Raw genomic sequence first — 14,288 nt, 5'->3', positions numbered from 1 at the left:
CAAACCATCCTAAACTACATAATCCCAACCACCCAACCCTAAACTATATAATCCCAACCATTCAACCCAAACCATCCTAAACTACATAATCCCAACCACCCAACCCTAAACTATATAATCCCAATCATCCAAATCTAAACCATTCAACCCCAGCCATCCAATCCTCAACCGCCCAACCCTTACCCATCCACCCCTAAACCATCCAATTCTAAAATACAAATCAACTATTTTCAACCATTTCAGACTAGACCATTTTAAAGATCAAATTCTGTTCCCAAGTGTTGCATCTCCAACAGGTAAAAATACATCTACACTGATCTAGGAGCAGTTTTACTTTCACACACAGTCTCAGGTTGAGTTACACTTGTAATAATTTATCATATCCTTTTTTCTGCATGGGACTGTACTGAGTACTAGCTAAACCTGAAGAACTGCGACCGCAGGAGCTGCAGTTCTGACCGCCGGGCTGGAGAACGAGTGCTGGACGTGATGACGAGTGGAAAACAGGAAGCTGAGTAGATGTGGTGCCCTTTTTGGTTACTCACCACCTCCAAACATTTCCTGCTATTTCCAGCTGCTGTTTTTAAATGACATCACAGTAATTAGCATTTAAAGGGTGTATTTTTAGTAGTGATGATGCGAATGTCTGTCGGGGTGAAAGGAAATGAACAGCTGCTCTAAACAAATAAAAACACAGACACCATTAGGGCTGATGCATTCTGGTACTTTAGGCATGAAGCTGTGGAGCTGTGGAACTGTGTTCTGTGGAATTCAGAAGCTCTGATCAATACTTTAGGATACAGGGATGAGTTGGAAAGATGGGAATAGAATCCTTGCCTCACTAATGCTCACTAATTTCTTGGTCCCAGAGATTTTTCTTAAAGCCACTGGAGGAAAACGTATAGTGTTCTGGCTGGGTTCCTCCTGTTCCTCCTTATCCGAAGGAGCAGATCCTGGTCGTGCTCTCCTGGTGTAACAGGATCTTCCCCTGTGTCCTGGTATCTCCCGGTATCTCCTGCTATCTCCTCCATGACCTTGAGACTGTGCTAGGAGACACAGCAAACCTCCTTACAACAGCACCTACAGATATTCCATCCTGGAGGAGCCGGGCGACCTGTGCTACCTTTACGGTCTGCAGGTATCGCCTCCTGCTACCAGTAGTGATAAAAACAGTAGTGACAGAAGATTACGTGAGGATGAATCCGACTGAATGGTCAGGTTGATATCCCTGAAGTTGAACTGATGTTGTGCTAAACTCATCAATCAGTCAATCAATCAACCTTTATTTTAACTTGTGAGTACGTTGAGGGTGAACCTTATTACAAGGCAGGGGGAAAAATAATGATTAATAAAAGAAAAACACATTAAATAAATATATTTATTTATTTATAAAATTTAAAATAAAGTAACAAATAATAGATGTACACGTAAAGTATAAAATAAAATGATGACTGATAAGTAATGGTATTGTATAATTAATAATAATGAACTAACTATCATAAGAATCTAAATTAATAAATGAATTAAATAAATACATTTAAATAATAAGAGAAAGGATAAACTCAGTTAAAACAGTCACAGTTTATAAACTCTATAAACATTAATGTTATGTGTAGGCCATGCCCACATCTGTTTTAAATGAACTAAAGAAGAGCTACAGATAAAATAATTACATTAATCATAAAACCAGCAGCAGAACTCATGCAGGGGTGTGTGTGTGTGTGTGTGTGTGTGTGGCTGATTGCCATGGTAACGGACAGTAAATCTATATGAGGGCCATCACGTGACTGACCACTGTGTGCGGGCACAGTTGCCATGGTGACGGAGGATGACAGTGTGACAGTCTGCACAAGCGTAGCATGACTCACTCTCTTACTTCACCCCCCACCACACACACACACACTCTCACACACACACACACACACACACTCTCACACACACATAGACACTAATTAACTCACATGATTGTTCTTGTCACAGAGTTGTGATTTGGCCTGAGGGTCAAACTCACATTCTCCAACACACCAACTCATTAACACACACACACTTAATCAATACAGTCAGTATCTAATACAAACTATTATTAATTACATACTTATCTGTGTAAATGTAATGAAATGTAATGGAATATAATGAAATGTAATGAAATGTAATGTAATGTAATGAAATATATCTTTATAGATTATATATTATTTGCTAAATCTGTTCTGTAACTGAAAGGAGGATCTAGTTTAGACCCTGTTGGTTTCTCTATGCTGGATATAAGATTGAGACGGTTGGGTTTGGAGGTTCTACAGGTTCTGTATGGATCCTGCAGCACATTTACCCACAGATGTTGCTACAGCTGGGCCTGTAGATCCTGTAGCTCTACACTCGTAGGCTGAAGCTGAAGCTGAGTCCCAGCTGCTCCATAAATGCTGGATTGGTGATAAATCTGGAGATCTGCAGGACGAGGAAGTGCTGCAATCTGGTGGAGACTGTGTTACTGGGAAACCCTTGCTGTGTGTGGGTGAACATTATCCTGCTGAAAAATGCTGCTGTTATCAGCTGGAAGTTCTGCAGGAGAGAAAGCAGCAACACATGGATCTGCAGGATGTTCTGCACAGATCACTGTTAGTAATGTTCCTCCTATCACTACTAGGGGAGACTGACTGTCGCAGATCATCAGTCATACCTGCAGTTTACACTGTGAACTCTTCAGTCCAGGCCAAAGGCAGGTTTGAAGATTAACAACAAGCCTCCAAACTCAAACCTGACCTAAATCAGATCCCAAACAGAACCTGAATTTGTTACTAGAGATGATACAGTTTCAGTCTGTAGCAGTGCAGGTTTTTCATTCATTAAAGCCTCTGCAGCATTACACTTGTGTTACATTTGCGTTGCACACTACTTCTGAATTGGTAGATGTTAATATGATGGTTGTTAATATGAGACACATACAAACACATACTTTCTTTCTCTCTCACACACACACACACAGTCAGACAGTGTGTGTGTGTGTATGGATAGTCAGCTCAATTTAGCTGCCCTAAAACATGATCACACACACACACTCACAGCAACATAGCAACAGTTGCTACTGAGTGTGTGTATGCATAGCATGTGAAAAGTGTGTGTGTGTGTGTATAGTCTGTGTGTTTCTGTGTTTAGTGTGCATATGTGTGTGTATAGTGTGTATATAGTGTGTGTATAGTTTGTGTGTGTGTATAGTGTGTTTAGTGTGCATATGTGTGTGTATAGTGTGTATATAGTGTGTGTATAGTTTATGTGTGTGTATAGTGTGTATATAGTGTGTGTATAGTTTATGTGTGTGTATAGTGTGTATATAGTGTGTGTATAGTTTATGTGTGTGTATAGTGTGTTTAGTGTGCATAATAGTATGTGTGTTGATTGAAGAAATGTAAATTCTGTTATATACTGTATGCACCAATGGCCAATGAATATAAGGTTTAATGCAGGTGTGTGTAAGAGTGTGTATATCTGGAAGTGTGTGTGTGTGTGTGTGTGTGTGTGTGTGTTGTGACCTTTTGCGTGTTGTTTATTTTGGGACGTCTCTGCTGCATGGTGGAATGTTTGGGAGGGGATTCTATTCCTGCTGCCAGATTCCTGCACACACACACACACACTCTGTTACACACTCACACACTTTCAAACACACTCTCTCTCACACACACACTCTTACACACTCTCTTACACACACTCTCCCACTCTGGTGTGTTGGTGTTGGTGGAGGTTGGAGTGTGTTTAGGGATTGGGGCAGCAGCATGTCGGACCCGGAGCCGGAGCCACAGGAGGACCCGAGCCGGAGCTTCTGGATGGTGAGAGAACTTCAGAGAGAGAGAAAGAGAGAGAGAGAGACAGGGAGAGAGAGAGACAGAGAGAGAGACAGGGAGAGAGAGACATTCACTCAGTGCTGGAGTTCAGTTCTGTAGTACAGTCTAATAGTTCTATTGGTTCTGTAAGGTTCTATTGGTTCTGTAAGGTTCTATTGGTTTTGTACATTTCTATAGTTTCTGTAAGGTTCTATATGTTCTGTAAGGTTCTATAGTTTCTACAAGGTTCTATGGTTTCTACAAGGTTCTATACATTCTGTAAGTTTCTGTAAGGTTCCATAGGTTCTGTAAGTTTTATAGTTTCTGTAAGGTTCTATAGGTTCTGTACGTTTCTATAGGTTCTATAGTTTCTGTAAGGTTCTATAGGTTCTGTAAGTTTTATAGTTTCTGTAAAGTTCCATAGGTTCTGTAAGTTTTATAGTTTCTGTAAGGTTCTATAGGTTCTGTACGTTTCTATAGGTTCTATAGTTTCTGTAAGGTTCTATAGGTTCTGTAAGTTTCTATAGGTTCTATAGTTTCTGTAAGGTTCTATAGGTTCTGTAAGTTTCTATAGGTTCTATAGTTTCTGTAAGGTTCTATAGGTTCTGTATGTTTCTATAGGTTCTATAGTTTCTGTAAGGTTCTATAGTTTCTGTAAGGTTCTATAGGTTCTGTACATTTCTATAGGTTCTATAGGTTCTGTAAGTTTCTATAGGTTCTGTAAGTTTCTATAGGTTCTATAGTTTCTGTAAGGTTCTTTAGGTTCTGTAAGGTTCTATACATTCTGTAAGTTCTCCAGAAGATCTGCGTCTGTAAACAGTGTTTGATTGTATGGATATTGAAAGAAGCTGGTTCAGCAGAATCTTTAGGAACAGTGTTCTTAAATTAGTTTGTGAGAAAAGTCGTAGCAGAAGTGTGTGACCATGTGTGTTTATAACATGCAGAATGTAACACTGTATTATTAATGCTTATACATTTTTAATGCTTAACCTACTTAACAGAGAACATTATAACAATGTTTAGCAAAGGTTTTAGGAAAGTTAGACTGTATTTACCTGTATCTCTGTAGGATATACAACCAATATTTTTTTTTAATGACTGGAATATAGAAGATGCATTTGTTACCCTGAATGGCATGATCAAATATTCATACTGTCCCATAGTACTTAAAGGGCACTTTTCTATTCATCTCCTTCTGTCCACCTGTAATTAACTCTATATAACATTAGAATAAACTCTAATAAACATAAAGTCAGTGATCAGCGAGAGTGTCTACATAGCTGATTAAAGATGATTACAACTGATGTTTATTTGAGTTTAGTATTCTAAAGTTATAGAGTTAATTACAGGTAGAGACTCACTGATCACTGACTTCATTCATGTTTTTTTTATTTATTATTCTAAAGTTATATAGAGTTAATTACAGGTAGATACTCTCACTAATCACTGACTTTATGTTTATGTGGGTTTAGTATTCTAATGTTATATAGAGTTAATTAAAGGTCTTCTTATGCACTATGGGACAGTATGAATATTTGATCATGCCCTTCAGTGTAACAAATGCACCTCCTATGTTCCAGTCTTGTATAAATGAACTGGTTATAGCCTATATAGATAATATCTTAATGGCATTGTTTACATTCAGTTTGTGATGAACTCTGGCGAGGTTTTGAGGATAGGGGCGTGGCCTGGGCAAGTATATTCTTACAGTGGGTGAAGTGGGAGGGGTTGATGACTTGATTAAAGACAGTAAAATAGGTGGAAAATGTTGTTACATGTGGGATATTGCGTTCTTAACATGAGTTAAAGATTAAAAAAATCCTATAGTGTGAGACGGGTCAAATGCCTTCAGCCTCAATCACCCTGATCCATCTTAGCTAAACACAGGGGAAGTTGATGCTTCCAGCGTAGTAATAGTCACAGTACTGTCCTAACGTAGCCCACGCAAACTTTGTATTTTATAACCACAAACCATGAACAAGACAAAATACATAACAGGGCAAAACATAGATAGATAGATGAAAAAAATAATTACTGTAGCAAAGTATAGATAACATACATTTGTACTTAAGTAATGTGACGAAGTATTTGTATTTCAATAATTCACAGACGCTTTTATAATATTTTGAATCTTAATTTGAATCTTCCATAGTATTCCATTTCTTACTGTGCTCTCTTATTGTACTACTCCTATTGTTGTTTATTTCTACTGTGTTGTGTAACTGGTACTGGCTGCTACATTTAAGTCTATCTGTCTATCTATCTATCTATCTATCTATCTATCTATCTATCTGTGGACAATTAGTGGCAGTAGAAGCATTTCAAAGGTTTGATCATTTAAATGGTAAAAGCAGGATTAAACAGTAAAACCCATGAAATATTGTTTATTATTTGATATAATAAAAGTATATATTCAGCTAACGATACTGATATTTTTTACTCTATTAATAAAGTATGAATTTATGTCATCTATTATTTTCTGAATCTTTAACTTCTAATAAATTCTGAAAAGTCATTTGTAATGAAGTATGCATCCTACTGTTATACATTAATATATCTCCAGATTGTGCAGGGTTTACTGTTCTGAAGTGTGTGTGTGTGTATATATCTGTGTGTGTGTGTGTGTGTGTGTGTGTGTATATATCTGTGTGTGTGTGTGTGTGTATATATCTGTGTGTGTGTGTGTGTGTGCGTGTATATATCTGTGTGTGTGTGTGTGTGTGTGTGTGTGTGTTTGTGTATATATCTGTGTGTGTGTGTGTGTGTATCCTCCAGCCCGGTAACTACGTGGCGACGGTGCAGCGGACGCCAAACTGTTTCCAGGTGTGTGAGGACGTGGTGGCGTGCTTTAAGGACCGGGCGCGGGTGGAGCGGCACTACGCCCAGCAGCTGAAGGAGTGGAGCAGCAAGTGGAAAAGCATCATAGACAACAGTGAGGACACACCCCCCGGCCACTTTATCAGAAACACCATTGTATTATTTAAGAGATACTCACTTTTTCATATAGTAATCATACGACTCAGCACAATCACCATGTGAGGAACGCTAGAACCAGGAAAGGCAGAAACACGTGCTGAATAAAATCAGGTTTTTATTTACAGAGAGTAAAATAAACGATATAATCAGGGCAGCAGAAATAAAGAACATACCAGAATCATACTGAGGGACAGGCTAGAGAGAAGTTAAAGGAACAGAAACAGATCATAAACATGAAAACAGGAAAGCAAGAAAAAACGCTGTAACAGAGCTGGAGAACCAGGTAATACTCTGCAACAAGAGAAAGGAACAATGGACATTAAATACACTGTGTCGCATGCTCAGCAGCATCTTTGTAGTCCATGGGCTGAGCATGCTGGGAGTTCGAGTCTTTAGGAGTAACAGCGACTAGAAAAGGCAGACTGACAACATCAGGCGTGACACACCATTAATATATATAAAATCAATAAAAAATAATATAGAAAGAAAACTCAAATAATAGGAAACTCTGTTTTTAGAAGAAAAATAGACTATTTGCAATTAACTTAAAAAATAAATATAAATGAATACACGTATAACTCTCTCTGTCTCTCTGTCTCTATCACTCTCTCTCTCTCTCTGTCACTCTCTCTCTCTCTCTCTCTCTCTCTCTCTGTCTCTCTCTGTCTCTGTCACTCTCTCTCTCTCTGTCTGTCTCTCTCTCTCTCTGTCTCTCTGTCTCTCTCTCTCTCTGTCTCTCTCTCAGGGCCTCTGTATGGTTCTTTGATGCGAGCGTTTCAGAGTTTCTTCTCCTCCGCTGAGCGTCTCTCCGTCCTGCACTCGTCTATCTCTCGCTCGCTGGTGGAGGAGGATGGTGAGCGGATTCACGTCTGGCAGAAAGAAGCGTTTAAACGCAAAATGTTCATAGGATTTCGGGAGTCACATGACTTCGAGACGGCGTTCGCACGCGCTCAGAAGCCCTGGGTGAAAAAACTGAACAAGGTAAAGATCAGACCTGTCCTCAGTGTGTCCCAACATTACTGCAGGAATACACTCTGAGAGTGTGTGTGTGTGTGTGTATGTGTGTGTGTGTGTGTGTGTGTGTTTGTGTATAATGTGTGTGTGTGTGTGTGCAGCTGGATAAAGCTCAGAGGGAGTATAATAAGTCGTGTGAGAGGGAGCAGAGTGCGCTGGATAAAGAGCGTCAGGCCAAAAACAACCCCGGCGTGAACGAACTCACACTCACCAAGATCCAGCAGAACTGCGAGAGAGCAGCGCAAGAGCGCGACAAGGTGAGGACACTCTCTCGCACCAATCAACTCCCACCAATCAACTCACTTACACCAATCAACTCACTCACACCAAGATCCAGCAGAACCGCAAGAGAGCGGCGCACGAGCGCAACAAGGTGAGGACACTCATACGGATCAACTCACAAATCAGCTCACTATCACCAATCAACTCATGAATCAACTCACTCACACAAATTAACTCACTCACACCAATCAACTCACCAGAATCAACTCAGTCGCATGAATCAATTCACTCGCACCAATCAACTCACACCAACCAACTCACTCCAACCAACTCACTCCAATCAACTCACTCCAACCAACTCACTCCAACCAACTCACTCCAACCAACTCACTCCAATCAACTCACATGATTCAACTTACACGATTCAGCTCATATGAATCAACTCACACAATTCAGCTCACTCAAACGAATCAACTCACAAGAATCAACTCACTCTGATAAATCTGCTGTCTCAGATGAATTAACTTGCTATGAACAATCCACTCAGACCAATCGGCTCACTTAATGAATCATCTTAAGCAAGAAAATCAACTCACTCATATGAATCATCTCAAATGAATCAACTCACTCTCATAAATAAACTCACTCACACCAATCTGTGTGGGTGTGTGCTTGTGTGCGTGTGTCCGTGTGTGTGTGTGTGTGTGTTCAGGCCCGGGATCGGTATGAGAAGGTTCTGGATGATGTAACAGGATACGCCCCCCGTTATATGGAGGAGATGGAGTCGGTGTTCGACCAATCACAGGAGCAGGAAAGGAAACGCATCAGCTTCCTCAAACAGACCTTCCTGTCCATCCACAGACACCTCGACGTCACCAACAACGATAGGTCTCACAGCACACAGTACCACAGCAACTCATCTGTAGCACCATGGCAACCACCCAGCAGCACACTAACACCAATCTAAAATACACACACTACCACCTTACCAATTATTTAGGACACCAGAGCAAGTAGTAGTATCAATAGTAGGAGAATAGTGACCACTTAGCAACACCATACCGACCACCTGTAGCACCATAACAACCACCTTCAGCAGAATAGTGACCACATAGCAACGTCATAGCAATGTAACAGCATAGAAACCACTTAGGAACTGCATAGCAACAATATGTAGCAGCATCTCAACCACCTGTAGCAGTTTTATCACAACTTAACAACATCGTAACTACTTAACAACATTACATTAACATTTACCATATGTATCTGATTACTGTGATATTATATCATTATCTAGATTTTAGACACTAGAATAAACAGATACATCAAGTTTATATACTGATAGATACAGTCAGTATGGATACCTACAAGAAACGTGTTCATTTAGACATCAGCACCATAACAACCATGCATGCATCATAGCAACCACCTGTAGAGGAATAGCAACTATCTAGTAATAATAACCACCTATGTTCTATGTTGCATAGCAACCATAGAAATGGATAATGATTAAAACTGCTTAGCAACAGAATACCATCTATCCAACAACAGAAACCTCAAGAAACATCAAAGCAACCACCAAGTAACTCCACACCAACCACTTTAAACTGTTGTACTGTTGAGAGTACAGTAATCAGATAGATAGATAGATAGATAGATAGATAGATAGATAGATAGATAGATAGATAGATAGATAGATAGATAGATAGATAGATAGATAGATACTTTATTTATCCCGAAGGAAATTTAATCAGTAAACTGTCCAATCAGATTCTTACACTGTTAATCCCTTAATCAAACTTCTTAAACTTTAAAAACACGGTATTATTTATTAATGTATTTTTATTAGTTATTATTTTAGTTTACCATATAATTTAATACATGATTAGGTTAATACTGTAAGATTGATTGATTGATTGATTGATTAGAGTTTTATATACATTTAAATGCATAAACCTTTAAGTATTGTGGGTTATTAGATTTATTCTCTCACAGTCTGACCACCAGACAGCTCCAAACCCCCAGTTTTTCAAAAATGATGAATTTGGTTGATTGGAGGATAATTTTATTTAATTAAATAGTCCTTATCTACAGATCTGAAAAAAAAACATTTCTCCCAAATTACAAATAAAAATATTCTCATTTAGAGCATTTATTTACAGAAAATGAGAAATGACTGAAATAACAAAAAAGATGCAGAACTTTCAGATCTCAAATAATACAAAGAAAACAAGTTCATATTCATAAAGTTTTAAGAGTTCAGAAATAATCAATATTTGGTGGAATAATCCTGGTTTTTAATCACATTTTTTTTCATGCATCTTGGCATCATGTTCTCCTCCACCAGTCTTACACACTGCTTTTGGATAACTTTATGCTGCTTTACTCCTGGTGCAAAAATTCAAGCAGTTCAGTTTGGTGGTTTGATGGTTTGATTATATTCCAGAGGTTTTCAATTTGATAAAAAAAAAAAAAAACTCATAATTTTTAGGTAATCTCTTATTTTTGTTCCTGTTAAGATTCTGTGTTTATTCAGATTTAGTGTTTAGACTGTTATCTCACAGTTTGGCCACCAAGGGGCTCCAAACCCCATAGTTACTTAATGAATTTACTTTAATAAAGCAAAGCTGTTCTTTTAAAATGTAAATAAGTGGGGCTGGGCAAAAACATTTCTGTATAACAAGGGGCTTGTACATTCTTTTGGGGGCGTGGCTAAAACTAGGAACATAAATAGAGTGGAATGAATGCAGGACCAGGTTGCATTTGTGTTTGTTTCTGTTCCCGCATTCTCCACCAGTGCTCAGTAAATTCTGTATATGGATGTTATAAGGTGTGTGTAATGCGTATAATGTGTGTGTGTGTTTGTGTGTATTGCAGTATAAAGGCTGTGTACAGTGAACTCCACCACACTCTGATGTCCATCTGTGAACAGGATGATTTACGCTGGTGGAGGAACAACCACGGCCCAGGCATGACCACTGATTGGCCGTCACTGCAGGTGGGCGGAGTCTGTAATAAATCATAAGTGTGTCTACAAAGACCTCACTGAAACCTCAGAACTGCCTAAACGTGTGTGTGTGTGTGTGTGTGTGTGTGTGTGTGTGTAGGAGTGGGTTCCTCCAGTTAGGAAGAAGAAACCAGGAAAGAAGCCAAAGCCTGTAACCGTAGACACCAAAGCGTATGTTTACCATTATCCCCATTATCACTATAATCCCCATTATCACTATAATCACCATAATCACCATTATCACCATAATCACCATAATCATAATCATGATAATTCAGCTGTTTTACAGATATAACATATTTTTTAACTGTCATTAGCATCTTTATCATCCCCATCACCATCATCATCGTAATCACTTTACAGTCTTCTTCACAATTACTTTCAGCAATATAATCACTTTAATCACAGTAAAAAGCTCTCAATATTATCATCACCATAATCACCATCAGTGTTATTCACCAACACCATCACTATTTCTATGACAATTACAGGTACCACTGTTATCATCACCACCAACACATCTGCATCACTAACACTAATGAAGCACTATCATAAACTATTGCACTATTTCTATAACTATTGATACCATCACCATCTTCATTAAATCATTATCACCATCACAACCATCACCACCCTCACTACAATCATTACCATCACTTTTATCACCACTTTCATTACCACCACTATTATCATCATCATCAATACCATTACCACCCTTATTACCATCATTATCACCATCATTATTACCATTACCACCCTTATTACCATCATTATCACCATCATTATCACCATCACGACCCTGATTACAACCATCACCATCATTATCACCATTACCACCCTGATTACCATCATTATCACCACCACCACCCTGATTACAACCATCACCATCATTATCACCATCACCACCCTGATTACCATCATTATCACCATCACGACCCTGATTACAACCATCACCATCATTATCACCATCACCACCCTGATTACCATCATTATCACCATCACCACCCTGATTACAACCATCACCATCATTATCACCACCACGACCCTGATTACAACCATCACCATCATTATCACCACCATCACTACCATCACCAGCTTCATTACCATTACATCTGTCACCATCAGGGTGGATTTGAGTATTAATTTTATCATTGTGTTTTATCTCCCTCTCTCTCAGGGTTATGATTGGAGGAGTGCGAGTGAAAGCTCTGTATGATTATGTTGGGGAGGAGGCTGATGAACTGTCATTCAAAGCAGGTAACCCCGCCCACTTTATAATGACATCATAACAGTTTATAACAGTTTATTTGCTGTTGGGTTTAGAAGCAAAAATCAGGTTTGATTGTTCAGTAAATGTATTAAATACACATCCTCTTACACACCAATCAGTGTTGAGTATAGGGAGACTCCGCCCACATAGGTGATGATGTCAGGATGTAGTAAAGTGGTTTAAGTGGCTCAGTCTCTAAACTGCAGTGTGAAACTATTTAAAACTAACCAGATTAAATACAGATTGTGTGTGTGTGTGTGTGTGTTTTTATGTCTGTGTGTGTGTGTGTGTGTATCTACCTGTAAAGGGGAGGAGTTTCTGAAGGTGGAGGATGAAGATGAGCAAGGCTGGTGTCGTGGAGTAAAAGAGGGCGGAGTCGAAGGCTTCTATCCAGCCAATTACGCTCATGTGGAGCAGGGACATCATCAGGATGCACAGGAAACCTGATTGGATGGAGTTTTTCATTAAGTCACAGAAAGCATGTGAACGTCTTCATTATGATGTCATGGTGATGTCATCATGACCTCAGATATCAGCGCTGAGCAGGAGAACACACGGACCAGAACTCAGAACCACTATATACTGAACATGAGAGTAAATCAGAAACACAGTATTATTACTATTTATTAAATATATCACATCTCTGTATTGTTTTTCCTGTGGCCACCAGAAGGCGATTTAAATTATGAAACGGTATTTGTTGTGGTGCTTCCTGAGCCTGATTTAAAGTGTTTTACCTTCCAGGTTAAAGTGAATAGAATTTTATAATGTTATTAATCAGTATTAATGATAATTAGCCATATTTAGATGTTACGCATAATTAATTATTAAATCTGCTGCGATTAAAAAAACTGTACACAAATAAAAATCTATTAAAGTTCAGTAAATACATCAGTACTGGTCTGGCTTTTATCTGATTCCATGAATCCTGATTTGTCCTCCTGGAATATCCCCGTCCAATCAGAGAAGATCAGATCCACTGATGGAATCACCTGGTCTATATTCAGTATATTCAGGAAGTCAGCTGACCTCATTCTTTGGGCTCATAACGCTGCTGAACCCAGACCTGACCAATCACAGCACCCCCAGATCATAGCCCCGCCCCCACAGGCTTGTACGGCAGCACTAGGCATGGGTAATCACTTCTTCCTACAGCCGCCTCTCTTCTCACCCTCACTCTGGAACTCTGGGTAAATCTGAACTCATCAGAGCTTCACATCTTTACTGTCTCTACTAAACTGAAGCTGTTTTTTTCACTGATAAGAGATTTTCTTAAAGCTACGCACAACGCTATTTAGTCACTTTAATCCCTTCAGTTCTCTTTACTGCAGTGTGTGTGAGTGTGGTGAAGCTCTTACTTTCACTATTAACCAACATATCCCTGAGTTCTAGTGCTGTTTTTATACTATTCTATTTGATTTCACCAAACGATTAAGTGATCATGTGCTAATCACTATCATTTAAGATGTTTTTTTTCCCACCACATTCCTTTCTAGAAAATAATGTTCCTCCACGGTCCTATATTTAATAATATGGCATTAGATAGTTCTTAACCTTTTTTAGTAGTTTTAGCTACAATCTCCTTTAATGTAATGGTTAACAACATACCAGTTAAAGAGCAGGCAAAAATGATCATACATAGAAGATCTAAACAATAGAAGGGTTAGGCACAAAGATTATTCAAAAACAGAAAAAAGATTCGGCAACAATAAGTAATAGTCAAAAATACAAAAATATAAGTTGGGAAGAAAAGAGCAATAAACAAAAGAAACATGACATAGAAGAGCTACAAACTAGATCTAATCCCAGCCAATGAGAAAACAGAAACAGTGGGGGATAACATATAGTAACAAGACCAGGTGTGTGTAATCAGAAGCTTGGCGAGTTAGAACGTCGTAGCATCATGTGATCAGCAGAGGCTGGAAGGTCTGGTGTAAGTGCATGCTGGGAGTTGGAGTCTTTAGTGTGTGTTAGGTAGATAGAGGTC

General features: G+C 38.9%; 1 protein-coding gene across 1 annotated transcript; it reads left to right on the top strand.

Annotated features, from left to right (window-relative positions):
- The first annotated feature begins 3,599 nt into the window (after nucleotides 1-3,599).
- On the top strand, nucleotides 3,600-13,195 carry zgc:91999 (uncharacterized protein LOC445104 homolog). The gene is made up of 9 exons (XM_049480366.1): nucleotides 3,600-3,818; nucleotides 6,588-6,744; nucleotides 7,534-7,769; nucleotides 7,904-8,059; nucleotides 8,737-8,912; nucleotides 10,902-11,022; nucleotides 11,132-11,202; nucleotides 12,209-12,288; nucleotides 12,609-13,195. The coding sequence occupies exons 1-9, from the start codon at nucleotides 3,765-3,767 to the stop codon at nucleotides 12,746-12,748; spliced, it is 1,191 nt and encodes a 396-aa protein (XP_049336323.1). The 5' UTR covers nucleotides 3,600-3,764; the 3' UTR covers nucleotides 12,749-13,195.
- The last annotated feature ends 1,093 nt before the right edge of the window (nucleotides 13,196-14,288 follow it).

The sequence above is a fragment of the Astyanax mexicanus genome, chromosome 6 (genome assembly GCF_023375975.1).
Source record: "Astyanax mexicanus isolate ESR-SI-001 chromosome 6, AstMex3_surface, whole genome shotgun sequence".
Taxonomy (NCBI): domain Eukaryota; kingdom Metazoa; phylum Chordata; class Actinopteri; order Characiformes; family Acestrorhamphidae; genus Astyanax; species Astyanax mexicanus.
The sequence above is the reverse complement of the archived record's forward strand: the minus strand, read 5'-3'. Positions and strand labels throughout refer to the sequence as shown.

Coding starts and splice junctions, on each gene's coding strand:
- zgc:91999 (XM_049480366.1), top strand. CDS start 3,765: ATGTCGGACCCGGAGCCGGAGCCACAGGAGGACCCGAGCCGGAGCTTC. Junction 7,770..7,903: donor GGGTGAAAAAACTGAACAAG/GTAAAGATCAGA, acceptor GTGTGTGTGCAG/CTGGATAAAGCTCAGAGGGA. Junction 11,023..11,131: donor CTGATTGGCCGTCACTGCAG/GTGGGCGGAGTC, acceptor GTGTGTGTGTAG/GAGTGGGTTCCTCCAGTTAG.